The 24,804-nt window shown below is 34.0% G+C and overlaps 1 protein-coding gene across 6 annotated transcripts in view; it reads right to left on the bottom strand.

The window, feature by feature from the left end:
- LOC117229529 (thrombospondin type-1 domain-containing protein 4) overlaps positions 1-24,804 on the bottom strand; it is a 71,472-nt gene that overhangs the window by 1,805 nt on the left and 44,863 nt on the right. For all 6 annotated transcript variants that reach the window (XM_076523899.1, XM_076523901.1, XM_076523898.1 and 3 more), the window contains 11 exons: positions 18,861-19,008; positions 7,934-8,100; positions 6,888-6,984; positions 6,748-6,796; positions 6,531-6,655; positions 6,031-6,154; positions 5,178-5,421; positions 2,797-2,997; positions 2,487-2,648; positions 1,626-1,802; positions 58-274 (listed from right to left, as the gene is read on the bottom strand). In XM_076523899.1, the coding sequence (XP_076380014.1) occupies positions 58-274; positions 1,626-1,802; positions 2,487-2,648; positions 2,797-2,997; positions 5,178-5,421; positions 6,031-6,154; positions 6,531-6,655; positions 6,748-6,796; positions 6,888-6,984; positions 7,934-8,100; positions 18,861-19,008 (1,711 nt within the window). The remainder of the gene's footprint in view (positions 1-57; positions 275-1,625; positions 1,803-2,486; positions 2,649-2,796; positions 2,998-5,177; positions 5,422-6,030; positions 6,155-6,530; positions 6,656-6,747; positions 6,797-6,887; positions 6,985-7,933; positions 8,101-18,860; positions 19,009-24,804) is intronic.

Raw genomic sequence — 24,804 nt, 5'->3', positions numbered from 1 at the left:
GCAAGATTAATATATATTGCGATTATTCGAACGCTAGAAAGTTATTGTTTGAAGTACCGTTCGAGATTTCTGGGTCGTCTTGAACTTGCAGAACTCGGTGATGATTCTCGGAGATGTGTACGTCGTCCTTGCAAGGATAATCGTTACAGACCCGGCGATATATCGGTTTGTCTTTTTCCTTGCAATGGAGTTCATGAGGATCAGGCGAGTGACCGTGTCTGTTCAGGCACCTTACTTCCCTTTCCTGGATACCTTTCCCGCATGATCGAGAACACTGAAATGGTTCAAAAATATATTTAACACGTTAAGCGACAAGCCTGTTTTGCCTTCCTTTCCGTTTAGTCCGCGTTGTAACATTCTGTGAAACCTGCAAATACCAGGTTTTAATAATACTCGTTAAAATTTGTTTTGGCAACAAGTAATGTTTAGGAACGTTCTTTTACGATCGCCAAATTATTAAAAATTTACTTATATACAAGAATATCATTTTTTAAATTGTATATCATCAGACTCGGAGGCCCGTTGTTAACCTTCGAACTCTAAACGTGGTATATTTTACAGTATTTTACAGTAGCTGCAAAACAATATTTTTTGTGTCGCTCAACTCCTTGACTGCCAGGACTCCATGCGTGGGTGACGGAATTATTTGTTTACATTTGAAAATTAATTATTACTGAATTTTCAGTCTACTGAATTTTCCTAATCTTTTTTAGGATCTGTAAAACGTAAGGATATGCAAAAAGTAATTGATGTCATATAATTTAACTTTTCAATTGGTTAAACTTTACGGGTCCAAAGATTTTTGGTTCTTTTATGCATATTTCCGTAGGTTCTGTCAAGAAAACTTCAAAAATACAAGTCCCAAGGTGCAGAAACCATTGATTTAAAAGTAACCAAAGTAATTCTAAAATAATCCTAACCCTAACCCTAACCCTTAAAATAAAGATTAGCGCAATAAAATATGGAGCATTCGAATTATGATATCAAAACGGCTACTCGTCCATGCTTCTGTTGCCATCTGGCGGTTCTTATAAGGAATTTCTTTGATATTTGTGCTGTTATCCAGTGTGCTAATGTGTCAAAAACGCTTGAAATTCGTCAACTTTGAACGGGTATAACTATCGAACCAATGGTTTGCGCATCTTGGGACTTGTATTTTTAGAGTTTTCTCGACAAAATCTACGGAAATATGAATAAAAGTGCCAAAAATCTTCGAATCTTTAAAGTAAAGATTAGTCTTTCAATTTCTTTTTGATTAAATGAAATACTTTAATTGTGTGATATTTTTTAGATTATTGACGAGACAGTTACGGTGTTACATGAAATATTGTTTAGAGGAATTTATCTCTATAAGAGCAGATACGTTTCGAGATGTTATACACGGTGTCACCGAACTAATGGTATAAGCGGAAAAGGGGTGAATCAACATGGAGCGTCATTTTCGAATAAATCGATGTCCCAGATTTTTAAACCTTCATAATTCAGAAAGTTCGAAAAATGGTACAGGACGAATTACCAAATTATTAAACATCAATCTGTATCATAATTATGGACTATAGATGGTAATAATGATCTGAAGTTTCCAAGCGACAGCATAAATGCAAAAATTGATCTGAAAAAATTACTTCTGTCCAATCCGATATGAACCACGTGGACTCGCATGGCGGGCCGTTACAAGGTCTTCTCGTTTCCGGTTTATTTGCGGGACAATTCATGTCCAGAACCAGTCGCAGTGATCCTCGAAGAGTGGTTACACAGACTGCTTCTCTGACTTGTTCCCCTGAATCACATTGTGTAGAGCACTAAGCAAAGAAAGAGAATTTGAAGAAAAATATCACTCAATGAAATTGGTTATAATAATATAATAAAATCGATTGTTTCTATTTTCTTCTCATTTCTTCAGAAAATCTTAGATGAGTTTTATGTATACAATGAGTAACGATAATATCCGGACACTTTTTCGAACAACTGACAAAACAATCTTTTTAAAATTGGACTTGAAAACCTGAATTTTTTCGAGGCTAGACTTTTCGAGTTTGCTAGATTGCATAGTTCACTAGACAAACGGTTAGAAACATGTTCGCAAAAATTATAATTTCTTGAAACGAGAAAAAGAAATTAATACATACGTTAACCGATTTCGATTAAATCTTCGGCACGCATATAAGATACCGGGATCTAAAAAACGACTTACTTTTGTTCTATGTTTAGATAGAAGAATTGAAAAATGTCGTTTTTTTATTTTAATCGATTGCAACTTTTGTAAAATTTTGTTTGTTTATCGGCTAATAAACCGATCAGTCTAACATTAAAAAAATTAAGTAATTCGATTGAATTTTAAGAAAGTTACTTTAAAAGATGTCCGAATATTAACGTCACTCACTGTACGTGTTTTTGATTTAAAATTGTTTTAGATGATTCGAACAATATATAGAAACTAATGAACAAATCTCCAGCTTGCATTCAAGAAATACAAAAGAACGGACCTCCGACCAAGGTCCCGTGAACCATTGTCCACTGCAGGTTCTGTTGCTAGAACAAGTCCTCGTAGTTTCCGGTTGACTTGCTGGATCGCAATACACTTCTCTCGGTGTATCGTCGCAGAAAACTTTTCTAGTTTGCACGCCAGTCCCGCATTCGGATGAACACTGAAAAATTTTGATCGAGTCATACATACACCCCTCTCCAAAAGTATTGGGATACTTGCAGAAAATTAAATAAATGTGAAAATCCAATATGAAAATGTTATAATTTTTTAAATTTATTCCAAAGTTAATTACATTCGGACATTCTTACCCCTTCGGACCATTCGGTGTATAACCATTGTATTCCTTCAGGTTCTGTGGAAATGACGGATAATGGTGTCGCTTTAGTCGTGCAAGGTCCATAGTCGCAAGGTTCTTGAGTGTCAGGCTTCGTTTCAAGATCGCAGGGAGGTCCTTGCGTGACGCATGTTACCATTCTTGTCCTTTTACCTAGCCCGCAAGACGTGGAGCACTTAAATGGAAGATGAACTAATTAAAACGTATGTATAATATTTAATAGTATTTATGTTTAAATGGACTACCTTAGTTGTTGGTATATATTAGTTTAATTGTATCAGGGTTCAAAAAAGTTCCGGACTTCTTTCATAATTAACATTGAAATTGATTACATGTGATACTTTTTAAAAGAAGTCCTGATATTGTAAGTTTTAATTAGAATAATATAGAAGAATTGTTGAGGGTACAAGTTTTGGTTTGACTAGAATTAATAAAGTTTAAAAACGAAATTTTTTCTATAATAGAAACAACTATTCTGTTACTTAATATAAAATAAGTTCTCAAACATTGCGACAAGTGCTAAATATTATTCAACGAATAATCTTATAACAATACTATATTATTGTCCTGGTTACAAACCGAAAATGATCCTTTTGAGAACAATTTATCAGATTATTGGGAGGAGATGAAATATAATAATAAAGTTCATCGTTCAATTGTGTCGCATTGCCGTAAAATGTTAAGGTTTTAAGAAGTATTTTTAATATAAAACCGTAGAATATTTAAGAGATCGTGAACGCAAACGATGTACCATTGTGCAAGAAAACCGCCGAATTGTCCGCAAATGTCGATAAGATCCAACAAATCTGTCAGGAATATTGCAAAAACATTAGGAGCAAGCGTTTCAACAGGAACAATGAGTAGGAAAATTTACCAAATTAAACTAGCATGCCGCAAGGTTAGGCGATAAGTCATTTATGATTAAAATTAATACTATAAGACGTTTTTTTTGCGGCGAAAAAATTATAATGAAAATTATAACGTGGAAAAAATTATAAAGATTACAAAATTTTGGAAAAACATAATATGAACTGATGAAAGTAAATTTGAGTTGCCGCAATTGAAAAAGAAGTATTTTTAGAGAAATAATGATGAAGCTTTTAAAAACTTCTTTATTACGCCAAGATTTAACAATCTAATGACAGATCATTAATAGTGAGGATAGATAGGTGTGTTTTTCATGAAACGAAATTGGAGCACTGGTACAAATTGACGGCATAATGACTGCGGAGACGTACGTCAATATTATGAATAGAAATTTAAAAATGGCAGGGGCAAAGATTGGTCTGAACAGCGGATTTCTGTTACAAAAAATATTTTGTAAGGATTCGAATATTTCATTGTTCATCCGCAAAGTCCTGACTTGAATCTAATAGATAACCTATTGAGTTTAATAACCAGCATTCCTAGCCGGTTAGAAGCCATAACTCAAGCAAAATATGGCAACACAAAGTATTAACTTTACTGCGAATTTTATTTATCATGTAATTTATTATGTGTCCAGTGATTAAATATGTAAATATTAACTTGAATTTTTCACTAAATAATCTATGTATTATATGACCACGGAATAAATAAAAGTATAACCACAATGAATATACGAATTTTCATTCATATCTATTCTCCTTTCTTGTATACTAAATGTCTGAGGACATTTGAAGTAATTTTTTCCTTAGCAAAAATGCAATCTGCAGCTTTGTATACGAGTTATTAACGAAAAACAGCCAATGAGTGTAATTGGGCTTCGTACGCTCGTTGGCTGAGCTACTTGAGTTTGCCTCTCATTGGTTACTGTTTTTCGTTAATAACTCGTAAACAAAGCAACAGATTGCATTTTCACTTAGAAATAAGTTACTTCAAATAATCTCAGGAATTCCTCATTTCCCGATTGCGAGACATTTTTGGGACACTCTGTATATTGTTTTATAATAATGATAAGATTGGATTTGCTCAAACCGTGCGCGATTTGTATCATAATATCTACTTGAATAAAAGAGTTTATCGAACAATTCTCATAAAAACATTTCCCTTATATCAATATAACTGTAAACTTAGAAAATTACAAACCAGTCATTCTGACTGGTTTGGTAGTTCTCGTGTTAGGGTAAATCTCATATCATCGTCGGAATTCAATAAATGATAAAAGCGATGGCCTCTTCAATGGTACAAAATGTTCTCCCTTACGCGTGCAGCGTAGAAATGAAGTATGATTCACTGAATTCGTTGGTTTCCAAAATAAATTTCAATTAACTGTAAAAATGCTATTTACTGATCTCAACCATGTCAGATGTATGGACCTCTAAATCCAAATAAGGTGTTCGGGATGCGTAACATGCAATAGAAGAAGATTAATACCGAAGACCATGTGCCCACGTTCCATTGCGGAGGCGGTATCGTCGTCGGCGTTATTTTAGCATCGTATTCACACGGCGTCGTTTCACAAGTCTCGGTCGTAGGAAGAATTTTCGGTTCCGTGCAGGCGCCGTCGGCTATCCTCATTACCAACGACGGTTTTATTTCTTGTACACACTCTAATTCCCTGGTTCGAGACCCTGTACCGCATGTGACCGAGCAGTGGCTCCAAGGACCGGGTTTCCATCTTCACAAAATCGAATAACTCCGCAATCAATTCCTGACTCAACTCCATTACAAATTAATTCAAATGAATTTAATCTTTTTTCTCGTCACTGGAATTTTCAAATCACTCGAAATAATTTCCTCTTGACGTTTTAAAAATTACGAAAATTTCGATTCTATACATTTGTAGACTTTTCATATCCGCTACGTTATTTGTTATATATTTATTATTATTATATATTTATTTAATTTACTAATTTATATTTCGATAAATACGTTAGAAAATAAAATATTTCAGGAACGTAATGATTTTTATCGTTTGATTAATTGTCGGTAATACTGTATACAGGTTGTATCTAGCAATTGCATAGCACTATAAATTTGATTCTAATTCAAAATTTGTTGTATATGTTCATAACGTAGTTGTATATTTCGAAGAGTACTAAATGTTTTATGATTTTTCGCTAATCTTTCTTTATTCAGAATGTCATTTTTTTCTATCTACAGAAGGAACGAAGTTATAATCAGTTTGTTAGCATGTCTACTGTACACTTGGTGCAAAAAACCCAGTTGATGAAATACGTAAATCGTGTCAATGTATATGTATCTATGTTCCATGTGCTACACTTACTTGGGAGGACAAGGCATGGTGTTGCATCGTTGAAGATCCCGTGGTTTTTCTGTGTGACATCGTTTCCCAGGCACCAATATTTGTGTGTGTTCTTTCACGCATATATATTTCAGCATTTGGAAGCCTTGATTTTGGAAGAAAGAAGAATAAATTTGACAGTTTCACTATTTTTGGTTTCAACAAAATTCTGATTTAACTGACGCCGATCAAGTTTAACCCTCGAGCACTTTCGCGGAGTAAATTTCTACCCTTGCGTAACATTTGCATTCATAATTTAAATATAACAAATAGAAATAAATTCAAAATATAATATATTTATTATATACCCGATTATATATGTTTCATTTATTTATTCGAATGATAAAGCAGCGATGCTGTCGCAATTTTGAATACAAATATTACGCGTGGGGTAGAAATTTACTTCGCGAAAGTGCTCGAGAGTAAATTTCGTAAAATACATAAAACGCAAAGAAATGCATAAATTGCAAAGATTGATGTACCTCCGCCACAAGTTTGACTGCATCCCGTATAACCGATCGCTTTCCAGACGAATTTTCTCTTTTTACCTCGTCGCGAAAGATAGGGTGATTGTGTTGCATTGTTGATCATCGAACCACCATCTATTCTAAAAAATGACAATGGCAATTAAACAATTTTCTTCAGTTAAAGACAAGAAGAATATGATAAGGATTCGAACATTTGTACTCAAATATTTACCTTCTATTCAAAGTACTTGGTATAATTGGTTCTCCAGCTTTGCCGGTGACTGTGAACGATATTTATCGTTACGATAATTATGATTAATAATTTAAATTGGAAATTGAAAATTTCGTAGTTGATATTAATATGTAATTTACCTGCTTTGTGTCCAAAATGTGTATTCGTGGGGACATTCCCATTTCCTGGGATAATGTATCGGTAAACTATACCCGGATTTGGTTCTTGATATAGAACCTAATGAGAACAGTAGTTTTTATCAGACAGTCATATTTATTATTCGGTAATAATTATGACTATGAATTACTTAGAAACTTTCCCCTTTTTTTTCGCTAATTACACTGTCCGACAAAATCAAACTAATTATGGCACATTAAAGTACAGTAATTTCTCTCACATTGTCCCATAGTTTGGGAACGAAAATGGACAACTTGGGAAGAGCAGATACAATTATTCGAGTCTCGTACTTCGTTTTTATAGTTGTTGATAATCGGCAAGGTTAGCAACAACTATAAAAACGAGCCTCGAGACTCGAATAATTGTATCTCCTCTTCCCAAGTTGTTCAATTTCGTTCCCAAGTTGAGGGACAATGTGAGAGAAATTATTGTATCTGATTTATATAGGGTGTCCTAAAATTACTGTACAAGCGAGAAATGAGGGGTTCCTAAGGTCATTTGAAGTAACTTTTTCCTTAGCGGAAATGTAATCCGCGGTTTCGTTTACGTGTTATTAACAAAAAACAATCATCAATGAGTATCAATGACCAGGCGAGCTCGCCTGGAGCTAGAAGGTCGAGCCAATTAGCGGAAATGGGCTTCGCGCGCTCGTTGGCTGAATCGCCTCGCGTCAGCCGAGCTCGCCTCTCATTGGTCAGTGTTTTTTGTTAATAATTCGTTAACGATGCCTCAGAGAAAATTTTTGTAAAGGAAAAAGTTATTTCAAATTCCCTCAGGAACCTTTCATATCTTGCTTGTACAATAATTTTGGGACACTTTGTATAGCTTTTTAATTTTCTCACAAGCTTAGTTATTAATAAAGCACGAATATGATTATAGGAAGAATGAAGAAAAAGAAAGTGACATTATAAAAATATCGTTACAATTCTTGCATATGTGTAATATGAAAAAATTATTATGAAGTGAAATCTTAAAGCAGAGTTTTTTCAAAATTCAATGAAATATTCACCATGACATCGACTGACTCCTGCAAAGGGCCAGTAGCAGAGAAACTTTCCAAATGTTGAGGTCCTTGACGAAGGTACACAAAAGTTGTCCCTGCTGCTTGATACTTGCCAGACAAGTTGATATTGTAATTTCCATTCAGGAAATAGGTACCATTCTGCAGTTTGATTGCTGAAAAAATTATTTCACATTTTACTTTCAATAAACGCTGTGCAAATTATTTGTCACTAGATTTAATAATTAATAATTCGTTTCTAATTTTGTATCGATTTTAAAAGTCTAAATGAAAAACTTAACTAAAAGTGTTTGTTTCAAAATATAATAAAACAATATTCGACATAAAAATGCGAATTCTAATAATATGTATAAATTCGTTTGAATAATATATATAAATTCATTGTAATAATATGTATAAATTCGTTGTGATAATATCTATAAATTCATTGTAATAATATGTATAAATAGTCTCATGGTTGATTTTTAACACGTTCGCGACCGTAATTTCTTTTGTTATTTAACTACATTGCTGAAATAATTTATTAAATGCAACATATTTCTGTTACGAATTTCTTACTTAAATAAATTAGCGAAACGAAATTATGGGTTCCCTATATAGTATGCTATGACTTTACCGCTAAAATTGCGAGCCCTAAAAGCAACTAATATTGGTTTATAACAATTACAAGATTAGATTTATTTAAACTTCGTATGGTTTCTATTATAACAAATGATTGATTAAAAAAATTTATGTAAACATTTCTTATAGAAACATTTTCACAATATCAGCAATTGTAAAAGAAAAAATTCAGAAATCAGTCATTTTGACTGGTTTGGTAGTTCTAGCGTTAATAAACAATATTTATAACATAAGTAACGTAATTAAACAATAGGAAAATTAATTTGTCTATTTATACCGAAACAACCGTCACACATGTGTGGAACGGATAATAAACGCGTTAAAGATAGAAAATTTCACAAATAATTTTATTAGTAGATTAATTTATCGAGAGAACCATCAATCAACGTATAGTTTAACGTGAAATTAAAGAAACAGAAGAATACAACTGAAAAAGAACCTACATGCTCCTACATACTAATGCCAACCGCATGTCTTGCAAATGACTCTGCAGAAATTAAATGAACTAGACCGTGTGATTTTACTTCACCCAGCTTATTCTGCAGATTACTCTCCGATATACTACTATCTTTTCAAGCATGCTAACAAGTTATTACGAAAGAAGATTTTCGATATTCAAGAAGCAGCTGCAAACGTTTCTGGGGAACTTATTTGCTACAGAACACCAGAATTCAATATTTGGTGGAATAAAACGACGATTACAAAAAATATTCAAATGCTTTTAAAACGAAATAAGTTCTTTAAAATTGAACCACACGACTTGAACGGTTTTGAGATGTCAGAGGGACTAGTTCACTAGACAATAGCCAAACAAAATTTCATATAAATTGCAATACGTTGAAATGACAAGAAAGATAAAACAATTGTGTTTTTATCATTTTTATCTGACCCTGCAACAAAAATTTGAATTTGTTTTGTGATGAAATTTTCAGCACCCAGATCTACAAAACGCATTGCTTAAAGAGCCAAGCCGGATAAAATGGTCAAATCTACCCTTAGAGGTTTTTCAACGCACCGTTCGATAGGAGACCATGAAAAACCTCTTTGTGCAAAATTTCAATCCTTTAGCTTTTCCTGGAGGGTAGTTACAGGGTAGATTAGATCGCACACTTTTCCACATTTTCTCCCTCGGTGGCTTCTTAAAATTTTAAAAAAAGTTTGACTTATTTTGACTAACACGCCACATGTTAGAGAATTTTTTCAGATTTTTCGGTTGTAAACTGTGGTTACAGAAAATAGGAAACCAAAAAGAAGAGGATCAGAAAATTGCAGATTTTTCGAGAAAAAAAGATTTTGCCCTCACCGTTCTATCGAAGGACATTGCCAAAAGCAATGTTGTCAATTTTTGTCAGATGTAAGTGTGGAACACTGTTGCAAAAAATAAAAACCAAACTTTTGACGTTTTCTCCGTAAGTTGTACTTGGTTTCGTCTGATCAATAACTATATTGTGCAATATTAAATGGTTTTACATATAAAGAAATGATCGTTTAGCTAGGAACACGAAATTCAAGATATGAAGGTGCGGTAAGCGTGATATACATATATCTCCGCAACGCAATCGTGGTCACCGTGGACCATCTTTTTAAAATTCATCTATGTTTCTAAGAGGTCAATGTCATCATTTTTCTCACTTTTCATCATCGTTATGATTCCTGGCAACGCATAGAGAAACTACATTTCATAAAGCATTTTCCGCGATATGAATTAACACGTTCATGAGTGCATTAGAGACTATTAGAGAGATCGCTATCGAGTATTCAGCCCTCCCGTTGCTAATTATTTCACGCTTGTGTCATGCGTTGAGAAGTAAATCGCATAATCAGTCACCTAATGAAACGTATAGTCATTCGCGGAGCTTGAATACAAGAATTGCTGTCTCTCCGTCGGCGTTCTGTACGCGATATGATACATTAGAAATATGGACACGTCATTTATTAAATGACGCGCACGCCGATTACCCGCTGGTTGTCTTTCATCTCTCTTCAGGCGTAGTTGAACGAAACATTAGACCGATATTAGCAGCCATTAGGAAGCGAATTTACTTGCAGCAAGAAGCTCAATCTATTTATCTCGCGTCGACGATATAAATAACATTTTATGCGCAATTATTGCCTACGTTTGTTTTCATGAAATAATATTACATGACTAGTAGTACGCTTATTTTCTTCAAACGAAGAGATTTTATCACATTTCTTAGATCATTAATTAATTTACTGCAATGCTTTACTTGCTTTGTGTCAATTTATTTTAGCTTCGTTCGCTGCTTATTTATTTTTGTGTTCGATACATCTCGGTGTGATGTTTTCAATTTTATATCTTATATATTAGAATATACACCCACGAACAAAAGAAACATGTTATACACGTGAATATTCTTGGATACGATAATTTTTTACAATTTTCTAACTTTTCATTTTATTTTTTAATTTTCTTAATTTTTAATAATTTTTATTTGTGAAGTTTCTTTTGTTTTCTTTTACCTATAAATTAGGTTGTTCAGAAGGTTGGACTCACATTTCATAGAGTTCGTTTCATTTAATTCATAAAGAAGATTTGAAACACAATTCATTCTTTCATTTTATGAATTTAGACAAGATTTTGCACATATATTTTCGGAGCTATATTCTTCAAAAAAGTGCAAAAAATATCGATGTTTACAAATGCTCATATTAGAATGCCTCCTCAAACTTTCGTTCTTGTCCTAATATGTTTCAACTTTAATTAAAATGGATATTTATTACAAAAACAGGTGTTTTTTTCCAATGTCATATTACGAAAATATAATGATTACAACAGTTCGGCCATTAATTTCGAATAATTCGAACGATGGATAATTCGAGAACCTAACTACAGGAAGCATTGTTAAATTGTACATTGTCGTGTATGACGCCATATACCATAAACGACAAGTTCTATTAATACAACATACTTGAAGGTTGCAATTTCTGACATAAACTCGATGTTTCAATGCGGTTTCTGCGTCATAACTTTGAGTACACGCCAACAAAGCCTACCATTCTATTATGAATTTAATATAGACATGCGAAACGAGCGTCGGCCGACACTCATACGAACGTTGAAATTGATCACTGTTCGCAAAACCTTCGGATCGTTTCACGTTATTTCACACCTACCTAGGTTCTTTCAAATCCGAAGAATAGCCGCACTTCGGACACATTCTGTACAGCATTTAATCTTCTTAACGATCTATGACACGTCGATCGGGATACGTAAAAGTACAGATCGCAATCGTTTAGCCAAGAATTGTACCTATACTTACAAGAGCACTAGTCGGCATCGATTTTACGACCGGTCGATTTATGCGATCCAAGATAGATATGTTCCAGGAAACACCGTACACTATGCACTCATAACAACACTTTTTTGAGTTTCGCAAGCTGCGGAGGAAAGTCTACGGAATTGCACTGCGTTTGAAACACGGCGTCTTTTTACAGAATTGTTCCGCATTCACAGTTAACGCAAAGTCAAGCTAGGGTATACGTACCTGTCACTGCGGCATTTTCTCCCAATGAGACTAATATTATGTGAAAATATACTTTTTTTGCCTCAATAAATTTATATAATTCAATGAAAATATATTACTTGTTGAAGTAAAAAAGAAATTGTGAAACACACACACACACACACACACACACACACACACACACACACACACATTCTCATATTCTCATATTCTTAAAAATATGAGAATGTTGTTTTCTTGAGAGTGATATGAGAATGATATTTTTAAAAAAATTAAAATTTTTCTGCTGTTTCGATCACCAAAGAACTGCTGTTCAACTCATTTTACATTCTTTATACTACTTTAAATTGAATAGGCAAAGAATATACCTACTTTATTACGATACAAATGTTAGAAAAAACTTCTCTCTTGCTTTTTTAATAAAAGAAATTATTCCTTTAGCATTACGTACATGAAAACGAAGGGGAGCTTCTTACTGTGCCACAAATATCACTAGGAATGTTCTTAATACTGCGATTACTTCGGTTAGAAACGAGGTTCGCTCCAGCGTAACGATTTAGGTCATTGTACATGGTTATGATACAATACCAGAGTTCGATTCGATAAAAGTGAGAAAAATTATTTATATCTAATCTAAGTTAATAATTATTATTCATGCAATTGAGAGACATACATATTACATATAGAAGAAAATGGGAAGCTTGAAAAACAAAAGGGAATACCTGCAGGAATGTGGTATTTAAGAAATAAAACGATAGAAGAATTGAATAAGAAAGAGAAATTTAAAAGAGATTCAGACTGACAATAATAAATATTATCGAATTAGATTATAGAATTAGAAATGAAATGTGATATTACACTGTACATAGTGTTGAAATTAATAAAATGTTTATTCCTTAAAAAACTAATAAATAAAAAAAATGATTTGTTACCGTACTCAGCATTTATTTGAAGTAGGTAATAACTAAATAGTTAGTTTGTTTCCTTCTTCTCATATATTTTGAATTCTAATGAGCAGTAATAGGTACGCAGTAATTGATATACTTTTTTCTCCGCAATAATACGTACAAAATGTAATCGATTTTATTTTTTAATATTATCATATGAGGTATTAGGTTTTGAAGATCATCAATTTTGATTGCCGTTCAGAACACATTACTCTTCGATAAAATGCTCAAACATGTTATTATTTCATGATAAATTAGGAGATATATTAATATAAAGTGCGATCAAAGCATGATGTCGCAGTAATCGGTAAAATAACCATACAGAAAGATGTCAACATCTCAAGATTTCTTACGATTATTAACCGAAAGTCCTGAAAAACTGAAAAACTTTTCGCTCTCTTCCATTGTCTGTAGTTCATAACGACGTTAATCGTATAAGCTCGATCAAGCATGTAAAAACGCATTGTTTGAATTTCTTTTTTAGGCTCAGATATAAAAGTTGAACAAACATCACTTTTCAATTTTTGTACGATTCCAATCAATTGCAATGTTTGCAAAATCATTTTTATCCACTGCCTAACAACTTACAAAAATTCAAAACACGGTTCAATTTCTAGAAAGTTATTCCGTTTCAAAATGTGTCAACATACTTCCCGCGACGAGAGTATTCGGAAGATTCCATGGAATTTTATCGAAAGTGAATTTAGCATCAATGTCTGCAAATTGTACCGTACATTCTCCATCAACAACAAACTACCGATTATTAGGCATTTATATTTGAGTAGATTATAATCATTGCGGTGTAACTTACATTTTCCTCATTTCACATTTTCCAAATTTATTTCACTTGTCGTTTTAACATTTTGGCACGTATAGTTTATATTTTCAGACACAAGTCAACATTTTCGGAAATGTATATGATTCTAACCCAGTTATTTAGAACAGGCGAATTTTTTAAGTACAAAAGAGCTTGTACATCACACAAAATGAATACTGTTTTTATTTTCCCTCCTCTCCGATCTAGTGACATTGCTTAAATCAATTGGTTCCTTTTCAGATTTTTAGATTAAAGTATAATATATATATATAATGTCATTAAATAAACATAAATTCAACAGTGGATTTAGAATTGCAATGGCAAAGTCAGTTTAAAATTAGTTTAAATCCTTGCCGCACCATTATCTTCACAGTAACAATGATTAGAACTTTTACGATTGTAATAATTTCTTAGAAGAAGAAGAAAATGTATATTTTTTGTGCGCTACATTCACTCGAATGATTAAATATTAACAATGAAAGAACAGCGTTTTACTCCGACTTGAAAGAACGCAACAACATTCATACATAATAGATTATTTTACGAGAGTATTATTAGTTAGATTAGTTCGACTCGTCAAAGTACGATATACGTTTAAATTGATATATAATATACGGATTAAAAGAATCCTAAATCGCTGTTTCATCAGACACAGAACGGATACATTTTATAACTAAAAGGTGCAATTACAACTTCATTACGGATCTTTTTGCAAAACTGTTTTAAATTTCACCTACTTATTTATCATGCAAATCCGCAGTCTAATTATAACCGTATTTTTCATTCCGCTTCCAATGAGACTGCAAATGAGTGATAATCCTAAGCTGTTCGTATTAATTCAATCACCCATTGCGAATATGTTTAATAAAATCAGCAGAGGCGTATAAATACGTGCGATGAAAAATTCTCGGTGTCAAATAAAGTGAACAAAAATATAAACTCGATCCTGAGGTGTCGTAGCCACCGCATGTCAGAAATTATCATGAAATCCGCGAAACCAGATACTCGAAGCGCAACACGGTGTGTGACATGCCTATCAACAGCTGTTGCGCCGCACTTGCAACAGACAGCGCCCCGCACGTCCCACTTAGCACGCAACAGGAGATTGGATTATGGGAGGGTTGGTGCTGGTCGATATCGACTCCTTCAGCCTACGGATTCGCGCGATAGGAGATCCCGGGTTGATAATAAAATGCGATCGCGAACCCGGCGCAGCTGATTGCTTACAATTGCGAGCAATCACGGCGACGCGACGATTTGCTTACTGGCACAGTTCATTAAAATCAGTTTGCCGCGGTACGAACGGAACACCCGTGTATCAGCCTGATTCAATATTGTCGGGCAACCTTCGTCTGATCCCATTTCTCTTCATTCGTTACGCGCTCGTTCGTGTTCCGCTTTATTATCTCCCGACACTTTCACGCCTTTGTTACCGAACGACGTGTTTACGATTCCATAAATCGCATATTTCCCTCGGCTGTTGTTCCTTCGACCCGACGCTTGCCTCTAATGACGATGTCATTCTGGTATCGCCGAGTCTCCGGTATGTAAATGAGAACGCTTTCACCGGTATTAACCTTCGCGAAAAAAGAAGTCAGCCCACTCGAATTCAGAGCCGAACTCAATGAAATTTTACATATTTTCGGAGATTCCAGCCGCATATTTACGTACAAGATGTTTGATAGGGACGTCTACCAGGGATGTGCAAGTACAGTCGCGGACATACAGCGTGTCTTGTTTAAGTGAGTACAGCAGGATATCTCGGAAGAAGTTATAGTTATAGTTTTAAAAATGTTCCTAAATGTTTTATAGTTTCCAAAATGTTCCTACAAAAGTTGTTTCATAGGATAGGCTACATCATGTGATATTAATTGTCATAACCATGTTTCAATATTTACACGTTATGTGCAAAGTGTACACGAATTTCAGGCCATTTGGCAGTGATAAACGAGTGAGGCGTCTAAATTAGATACGAAGATAGTAAATAGATGCTCACAATAACAAAATACAAGCTGACATACGCGACAAGCATGTCTATTGAAGAGGCAATAATCATTTTCAAAGCACTGAAACTCTGCAAAGACCAACTAAATGAAAAGTACACCATTCTCACAGATCCTCCCTTCGTTATAACAGCAACACAAAACTACAGACCGAAAACGAAATAATCTTAAACAAACAAGATATATACATAGAGAGAGAGATATGGATAAGAAAAGATTTATAACCACTGAGACCCCTTCCGCTATAACACAGCAGGAAAAGGAGAAGCGGACGAAGCAGCCAGAGAGAAACTATCCTACTGCCTCCTAAGAATGAAATCAACATACTATCCCAGAATATCGAGGAAGCTATCAGCTGCAAAACAGTAGAGGAATGGCAAAAAGAATGGACCGCTATAAACTTCGCGAAACCATACAAAATAATAGTGTACCGCTGCAGGTTTTTATCTGACCAACCTACAAGTAAAGCTATTCAAGTTACTCAAACTATTCAGAGATAATCGGTCGTGCAAGACGGACGTACAAATTCCTCCTGCAAAATAAAACTTCACCTCAATATGAATTATGTGAAATTTGTTATTTATTCAATACCCTTCGAAAGAAATCTAAAAATCGAAACGAAACGGTAAACTTCCAAAATGAAAACTATGGGCACATGGGATGAAATCTAAACAATAAAATAACCGCCGTTAATGTCAAGGTTGTTGATCTGACGTTTAAAAATGAAAGATGAAGATTTTCACCAGTTAACTACGCATTGACGACAATTTGTTTCCAGATTGTGGGCGTTTGTGATTACTCGATTAAGACTTTTTTGGTTTGAGAAAGTTAAGTCAATGAGATCTGCGATGATTATAATGCGTTTATAGCAAATGGTATATTAAAATGGAGTACAAATTATTGATTTTGTAGATGCAGATCACATTCATCTTGTAGATTTTATTTACCTTTCTACGAATCAAGTTCATCCTTATGCAAATCAGAATCACTCCAACAGTCACTTATAAAATTTAATTCGCATTTTACTGGCGATTAAAGACGTTTTCTAGTGTATTTTTGCGATATTTTCAATTTTTCTAGCGGTCGGACATGTTTGGAAATTTTTAAGTTTAATATAAACTGATATATTAAAAAACAAATAATACAAATATCATTAGATCATATTTATTTATTATCAGGTCATATTTTTCGAGATTTCAAGGTCATTGATGTTTTTTTTTTTAAATAGGATTACATATTTTTGTTATTATATCATGATAGCTAAGATCAAGACGAATCAAATTACCTGTAATACCATGACCTTAACATGACCTTGAGTCCAAATTTGAAACTTTTAGAAATGAACACTAACGCTGTAATAACTCCAACGGAGAGATAAACGATGACAATTTTATTGGAATAAGTGTACAAAATCGTTTCCATTTACTTTTGCACAGTTTTTAATTCGGTTTTTTATTCAAATCGCAGCCAATTTCGATGTGACAAATAAAAATCGCGACGAGCGATGCGATACTCGGCCTGCTTAAGGTCAGGTGAAGGTCATTTTACTACATGCCATTGAATTCGACTTGATCTTAGTTATCAATATATAATAACAAAAGTATATAATCCTAATTAAAAAAACACCGATGATCTTGAAATCTCGAAAAATATGACCTTTAGAAAAAAAACGATTTCGACCGCAACATGTGTCCCTTTGAGCCAAAAAATTTGATCCTTAAACATTTCCGCGTAACATTATCAATAACGGAGATATCGCTTTGTAACAGAGTTACTAAAAGACACTGTAAAAAAGGATTAATTTAGAGTGCAGAAACCATAATGGAATGAAATTTTGTTCTCACTTTTAAGCAAGAGTTAGCTGCAATTTTACTCTGATTTTTTAGGTACCTTTTACCTTAACACTACCAATTTACATGAACATGATACAGTGGCGTGTTTGCTGATTCGTTGGTTAACGTATCAATAGATTCTCAGCTTAACACATTAACTGCCAGGATTCACATTTGAGGATTTTGGAATTTTACGTACACCACTTGGCGCGAAGAATATATCAGGAGCGTTTGACAGTTTAATGTCATTTTATACATATCAATCAATATCGTTTATAGCAGACGGTGTGTATTTTGTGTTTCGTTTTTTTTCAACAAGTGAACAAATTTGGAAATCATCTATAAGTTGAACACAACAAAATTGTGATACTTGAAGCATGATATTTTTGGTTTGGTTTTCATATTATAATTAAATACCATACATAAATATGTAATTTAGAGGTTATAGCAATTATGTGTTACTTAATCAGTCTTTTGTTTTTCATACAATAAACAAATTTCTTCTTTCTTTTTATTCACGCAACCTACCACAATCCCGATTTGGGACTTTTTAAAAAATATAAGATATTTTAACAACAAAATATAATTTGAATATAATTATATTGTTACGCAACTTTTTGTGCATATACATAACTTTTGCTGTCAAAAATTAAAAAAAAGAATTGGCACTTAATGGGTTAACGGGGAATTTTTCGGAACACAGCTAACAGTTGCGCTAATTAAAAACACGCCTCCTGCCAAGTCAAAACGCCCGAAACCTCAACGTCGCGGCACCTAACGAATAATGAACTGTTAAACGAAGATTCATCGCAGAGATTGTTGTTGCAACCTAAATTTGTTTAACCTTAAACCGGAAACTGTGTCGCGCAGATGTGCGGACCGTAGCACGAGATAGCTAAGTGCTAAATTCGTAATCGAAGTATGTAATCCAAATAACACTAATCACAGCGGGCGGTGGCAGTATGCACGCGCGTGGAATTTAATCCTGAAAATATGCCAGGAATGGAGAGTTCGAATATTCCGAGAAGTGTTCTTAATAAGTATACAGCATGATATTATCGCGGGCATATTTCAGAATGCGCGCATTGTTTGGACAGCGGAACGCATACTCGAATAACAGGTATGTACATATCCATATGGGACAAGTTCTACTGCATTTTCGTGCCGCTAAAAATACGATGCTGCTAAATATACAATGTCGCTCCCTTACCCAAATAATTCTCCGTGTGTCGCAATTGTGTCACGTTCAGAGCCAGAGCACCTCGAGGAACTGTGGCCACTAGATTGTAGCCCAGCTCCAAGGTCGGTTCCGTGAAAATCCCATCGATCAAGTGTCCGCTGCAATAACCCGAGAAACACTGCAACCAGAATTAGCATGGCGTTAATTCATTATTCATGTACCCGTTGGATTTTTCTGACGAGCGAGACAAGTTTCGCGATCCCCGTGCTGTTTCCGATCGCAAATTTCTCATGCGTCGCTACGTCTACGATCGTGTAGGGTAATTACAGGATTAAGCTGGGACATTTTATCAGCTGATCAATTATTCAACAAAATCCTAATTTGTGATGTTAGCCACAGCGTTCGACGAAAAAAACTGATGTGTCGAGCGTACATATTTTTTCTTTGGCAATTAGCGCGTTCTTTTCAGCGTTCAGAAATGTTGCTTTTTCGCGAGTATCGTTTTGTAAATCATTATCTTCGAAGATATCGAAAGACGGATACGTAAAATTTCAAAAACGCGCATGTACAATTAGTATAATGTGTAGACTGCGGAAGTTTATGTATTATAAACATATAAAATGCCTATGACATTTATGTACGAAAAATATGCAAATATGCAAAATATGTAAGTATATATAGCATGTAGTACAAGTAGATTGCAGATTTTTATGCAAAATAAAAATTGTCTACAATTATTACGACATACAAGGGCTTGATATACCTTTATTTATTTTCTTAAGCATTTTAATAAGTCTAAAATCATGCAACACTATTATTAAATTCTTGAAACATTTTCACTGTTTTGAATTTGATCTATTCATTTTATTATGAATGTATAATATCCACTATATTAGTAAGGTAATTACAGAATATTCACTATACTTATCTATACACATAATATGGCGCTTTTTACAATTATTTCGATGTATTATAATTCGCGTGATAATAAATTAGGAACATTTTCTCCAAATTTAATGTTTGTTAATTAATTTGTACGCGGCCAATGACGACTTTATAATATATTATTGCACATGTTTTTAAATTTAAATGTGCAAAGCATATATGCATTATGCAAAAAATGTAAAATAAAAAATCTATTTTTAGAATCCTCTAATCTGTCTAGGTTCCATTCTTTTAACTATTTCCTATAAAGATATACATTTGTATAAACATCCACGGTCTAATAATTTTTATAAAGTAGACAGCAGATCGTAATGCATAATAAAATGTTTATATATCGCTTACGAGATTAGGAAGTGAAATAGAAATTTCCATTACTGATAATTTTAATTTGTAAACGACATGCTCATATGTCTACACGCTTGCAGTGCTTCCACTGTTTCGGTTTTACGTACCCATTTTGGATACAAATGCTTAAAATCTGCATTATAATAACAAAACGAAGAAGACGAAATTAGTAACGGGATTTTTCAGAAACGTAAAACCCACAACCCTAACAAATACCTTCAATACGAGCTTTGTGAATGATGAAATAAATTTCAGAAAAGGAAATGCGCTTGCTTTAAAATTGCTAAGGTTTCCAGAGAATCGAGGTCGATACCTTATTGAGACATACTTCTTTGTGTAGGTGACCACTCTAATCACTTACGACAGTGTGGTAATCCTTTGTTGCGAAGAAAGCTAACAATTTTGTTGTCTCATAAATCATAGATTAAATACAGTTTTCATTATATGTAGATAGTTATGGTTCTTACCTTGAAGAACTGACTTATTAGGAAAAATCGCGACAATAACAAGGTTTTTCAAAAGATTTCCTTACAACGATTATTACAACGAAAAACAATAAACATTGATATGCAAGAATAATAAATAAGGATGTATGTATGCTTTCGAACATCTCTGTCGTTTATCAGTGGTGCATACTTGTACTGAACATGTGTACTGCAAATATTATACACTGTGTTATAATACTTTGTAATTTCACTGACATAATCTTGAGACTCCCTCTTCGCTGTAAATAGGGTAGTGGAGTCGGTTAATGTGAGATGGCCAATGGGGTAGATGTCCCAGTTTCTATGCTCCTTGATTAAAAACGTATAGAAAAAGAAACGTTTCATATATAAATTGATATCTCTCCCTGAATCTCACATGTTGACAGGTAAACATAATAAAAATATATCGTTCATCAATTTATATATAAAACTTTTCTTTCTCTATACTTTTTTAAATCCGGGAACACGGAAATTGCGACAGGCGCGAAAACTGGGACATCTACCTTAGATTGCACCTTTCATTTATTTTCAGGCATAATTAACTCAATATTTATCGGATAAAATATATTACATTCTTTTCTTCTTTTATTTTGCTTTTTTTTCAATAACAAAATTTAATGTCTCATTTCGATAAATATAAAGTTGATTATGCCCGAAAACAAACTAAAGGCATAGCAATTGGCAATCTCACAAATAGCGACTCCATTATACTAGTATACGTACCCAATAAGCACAGGACGTCTTAAAGACGTCCATTTCACGTCCATTTTAGATCTCAACGTCGCACGCTATAAAATGGATGTCTATAAGACGTCTGTTACGAGCCTCTTTAAGACGTCTGTTTTGAGCCGTCTTTAAGATACTTAAAATATTTCTTCAAGGCGTTTTTTATGTTTTCATGGTCTTTTTAATAAATCGGTCAAGTGCTTATAAATACAACTTTAATATGGATGATGAAACCAGAAGATAAAATTGATGATGTGAACTTATGGACGACTCGAATATCCTACACCAGACGTCTTAAAGACGTCTTTGTGCTATCTGGGTATTGTTCCAAACAATCCTACCTAACATAGCTATTTTAATTCTCCACCGTTGCAAAGACCATCCGAATAATTTATCAAACTAATGTGCACATAATCTATCAAACTCGTGTGAGGAACCTTTTTTTCCAAAATTTGTTCGCGGCGCCCTCCAGGATAGTTCCAATTAATAAAAGAATAATCTACATCTTCTAAATTATTGAAAATATTGAAAAATATGTCAGACATAATTTATAGATTTGGTAAGGCTGCGTCTTTTACGTCGTACTAACTTTTTTCGTACATCGAAGGATTTGCAAAGATAAATGTTGGAGTCAGAAGAAAATAAAAAATTTTACTGAAAAATTTTGGACACTACAGGGTGTTGCGATTACTTTTGACGAATACAGAATAAAAAAATATATGTATATTTTATTTTTGACACCAATGGATTATTTTCTAGAAATGAAAAATCTTCCTCGAAATGGTCAGACTTTCTAGGTTTTTGTATAGCAATTTTATGATAACATGTTCGTTAAAGGGAAAATAAATCGCGAAATATTGCAAACAAAATTCAAAAGTTGAGGATAAGAATCATCCTAGTGCACACAAAGCTGAGGTCATTCAAACGTAAAGAATATTTGTGCTGGTAATCGTCCACATACCAAAACAATGCAAACAACAGTTGAAAAGAACAAACAGCCGAATAAGAAAAGACCTCGAGTGTCCACGTAACACGAAGCAGGGTGGAAATTCGCGAATCGCACTCAAGATTCCATTCATCTCGTCATTCAGAATCGGCCGTGTCCAAAGGATAATTAGTCAAAACAGAAGTGCTGTTTACACACGTGGCTGCTTAGCCGCGTCTGAGCAAACAGCCTGCAGCGTTATTGAATCAAGTAGATCCGAGCCGCGAGGCCTGCAACGGGAATTAGTAAGTCACAACACGTGTCGCGTGACACGTGTTTGGACGCGCGAAATCACGGTGAAAATTATGGCTGTGACCGTGCAAATTTAGCCCCTCGGCGCCGTCGTCGCGGACCTCTTCGGCATTTGGCTGCGTTCTGTCCTCGAAACTTCGAATCCGGACAGCTGTCGAGTGCATCGGAACATTGGAAATCGAGGAACTGCACCGTGGGCGATCTGAACATCGCGCAGTAATCGGTCATTGTGCGTCACTTTTAAAAGTCAGTTTTAATAAATATCCCCACATAACGCATAATTTATTTACTAGTACTCAATTAAATATGTGGCTCATTATTTACGATAATCTTTTTTACCATTTGTTCATTTTGGACACGGCTACATGTCTTCAAAGTAGCCCATCTCCCAGTCATCCTAAATTTATATCATCGTTTTTTTTTTTTTGAAGACAAATAATTTTTTGAGAATTTAATGTACTTAGTATGTACTTAAATTATGTCACAGGACACTTTTTTATCTCACACATTTTTTTAGTTATGGTCAATTGAATACGTTGAATTTTCATTTCATTTTTTAATTATGAGTTCGGTGAAGTTCAGTGTTCGCTTTGATCGCATTTTGAAGAACGATGCCTTACATTAATAACGAAATAAAAATTGGCTGCTATTAGAGAAATCATTTAGTAATAATGCAAAAATGACACGTGCCACGAAGCATACTGTGATACCTATGGGCTACCAAGTTACGCGAGATGTTTTGAATAGCTTGAGTAAAATATCAATATTTCAGCTGCTCGCACTCTATTGAAACTAATGAGAATAATTATAAATTATTTTTTTGGATTATATGCAGACTTTTGCTCACAACCGATCCGTTCATGTCGAGTATGAGGAAAAGAATGATTAAGAAATCAAAACTACTTCTCAAAGAAATAATCGAACTGTTGGTTTTGGAATAATGTTTGCAACATGATAATGGAGATGTTCATATTAATTGAATTGAATTGAAAACAGAAATTGTATTTTTTTAAAATTTGTTTATAAATAATTAAAATACTGCATTTTGTTTTCATTATCCTATCCCAACAAAATATATGTACCAGTAATATAAAATGTAATAGTAAGACCTAAATATATAATTTTAGTTGTATGTTTTTTCCGCTTTTTGTATGGGAACCGACCACTGTGCGTCGATGCATCGATCGAGGCCACTGACTGCAGGTCTTCAGCTTTATATTGGTATCTTGAGAATAGCTTTCGACAGTGGCGAACATGCATTTGTAAACGCAAAAGTTTTTTCCTCTGATATTAAAGTCTCTAATGGGATTTATGAATTATTATTGTTATTATTTATTTACGGGCCACTAGAGTCTAGTTGTTGACAATCGGTAACTATAAAATCGAGCTGGAAGGCTCGAATAATCGTATCTCTTCTTCCCAAATTGTCTATTTTTGTGCGCAATCTGAGCGCGAATTAGGGAGAAATTACTGTTGTTGGCGCATTATCGCTTCGATTGTTGCGTCACCCACAAATAGGCGATGGAATTATTTTCTTAGATTTGAAAATTAATTTTTACACTAATCTATTATATCCTCCAAAGTTGATTCAGGTCCGCAGAACATAAGAATATTGAGAATATAATTTTTGTTACACAACTTAACTTTTATATTTTTAATTTGCTTAACACGTTGAATGCCACGCCGGTTTTACAGAAATTGTCCGTGGCGCCACGATGGATTTTCTTTTATTTGATACATATAATGTTGAAATATTATCTGCAATAGATAAATTACAGTGTATAACCATGTTTGACATGTTAATTGCGATAGGGGTTACTGTTTGAATTGACGATGGTAATAATACAAAATTTTAGATATTGACATCTGTTTGAAATTATATATATTTCTATCAATTTGGGCGCGCCGGTCACCGGTGGCCCCCATGGCGTCACCGTCAAATTAAGTGCCGGTCACCGGTGACCCCCGTGGCATTCGACGTGTTAAATAAAATACTTTAGTTTTAGGAAACTTTTGATATTGTTGGCGTGGCAGTCAAAGTGTTTTAGGAATTCGTGTTGTACGAGAGTCTACTGTATTCTGCATTTCACTTATTATTTCTTTTCGTCATAGATGCATAAAGCTCGCAGTCTATTTACAATAACAATCCCGATGCCCATAAACGAGTCTGCCACCGTACGTGATTCCCTCAAGGACCAATTGTGGTTGCATCGGTATATTTGCATGAAATACCGTT

The sequence above is a fragment of the Megalopta genalis genome, chromosome 7 (genome assembly GCF_051020955.1).
Source record: "Megalopta genalis isolate 19385.01 chromosome 7, iyMegGena1_principal, whole genome shotgun sequence".
NCBI classification, from domain to species: Eukaryota; Metazoa; Arthropoda; class Insecta; order Hymenoptera; family Halictidae; genus Megalopta; species Megalopta genalis.
Note: the sequence above shows the minus strand (reverse complement) of the source record. Positions and strands in the feature narration are given on the sequence as shown.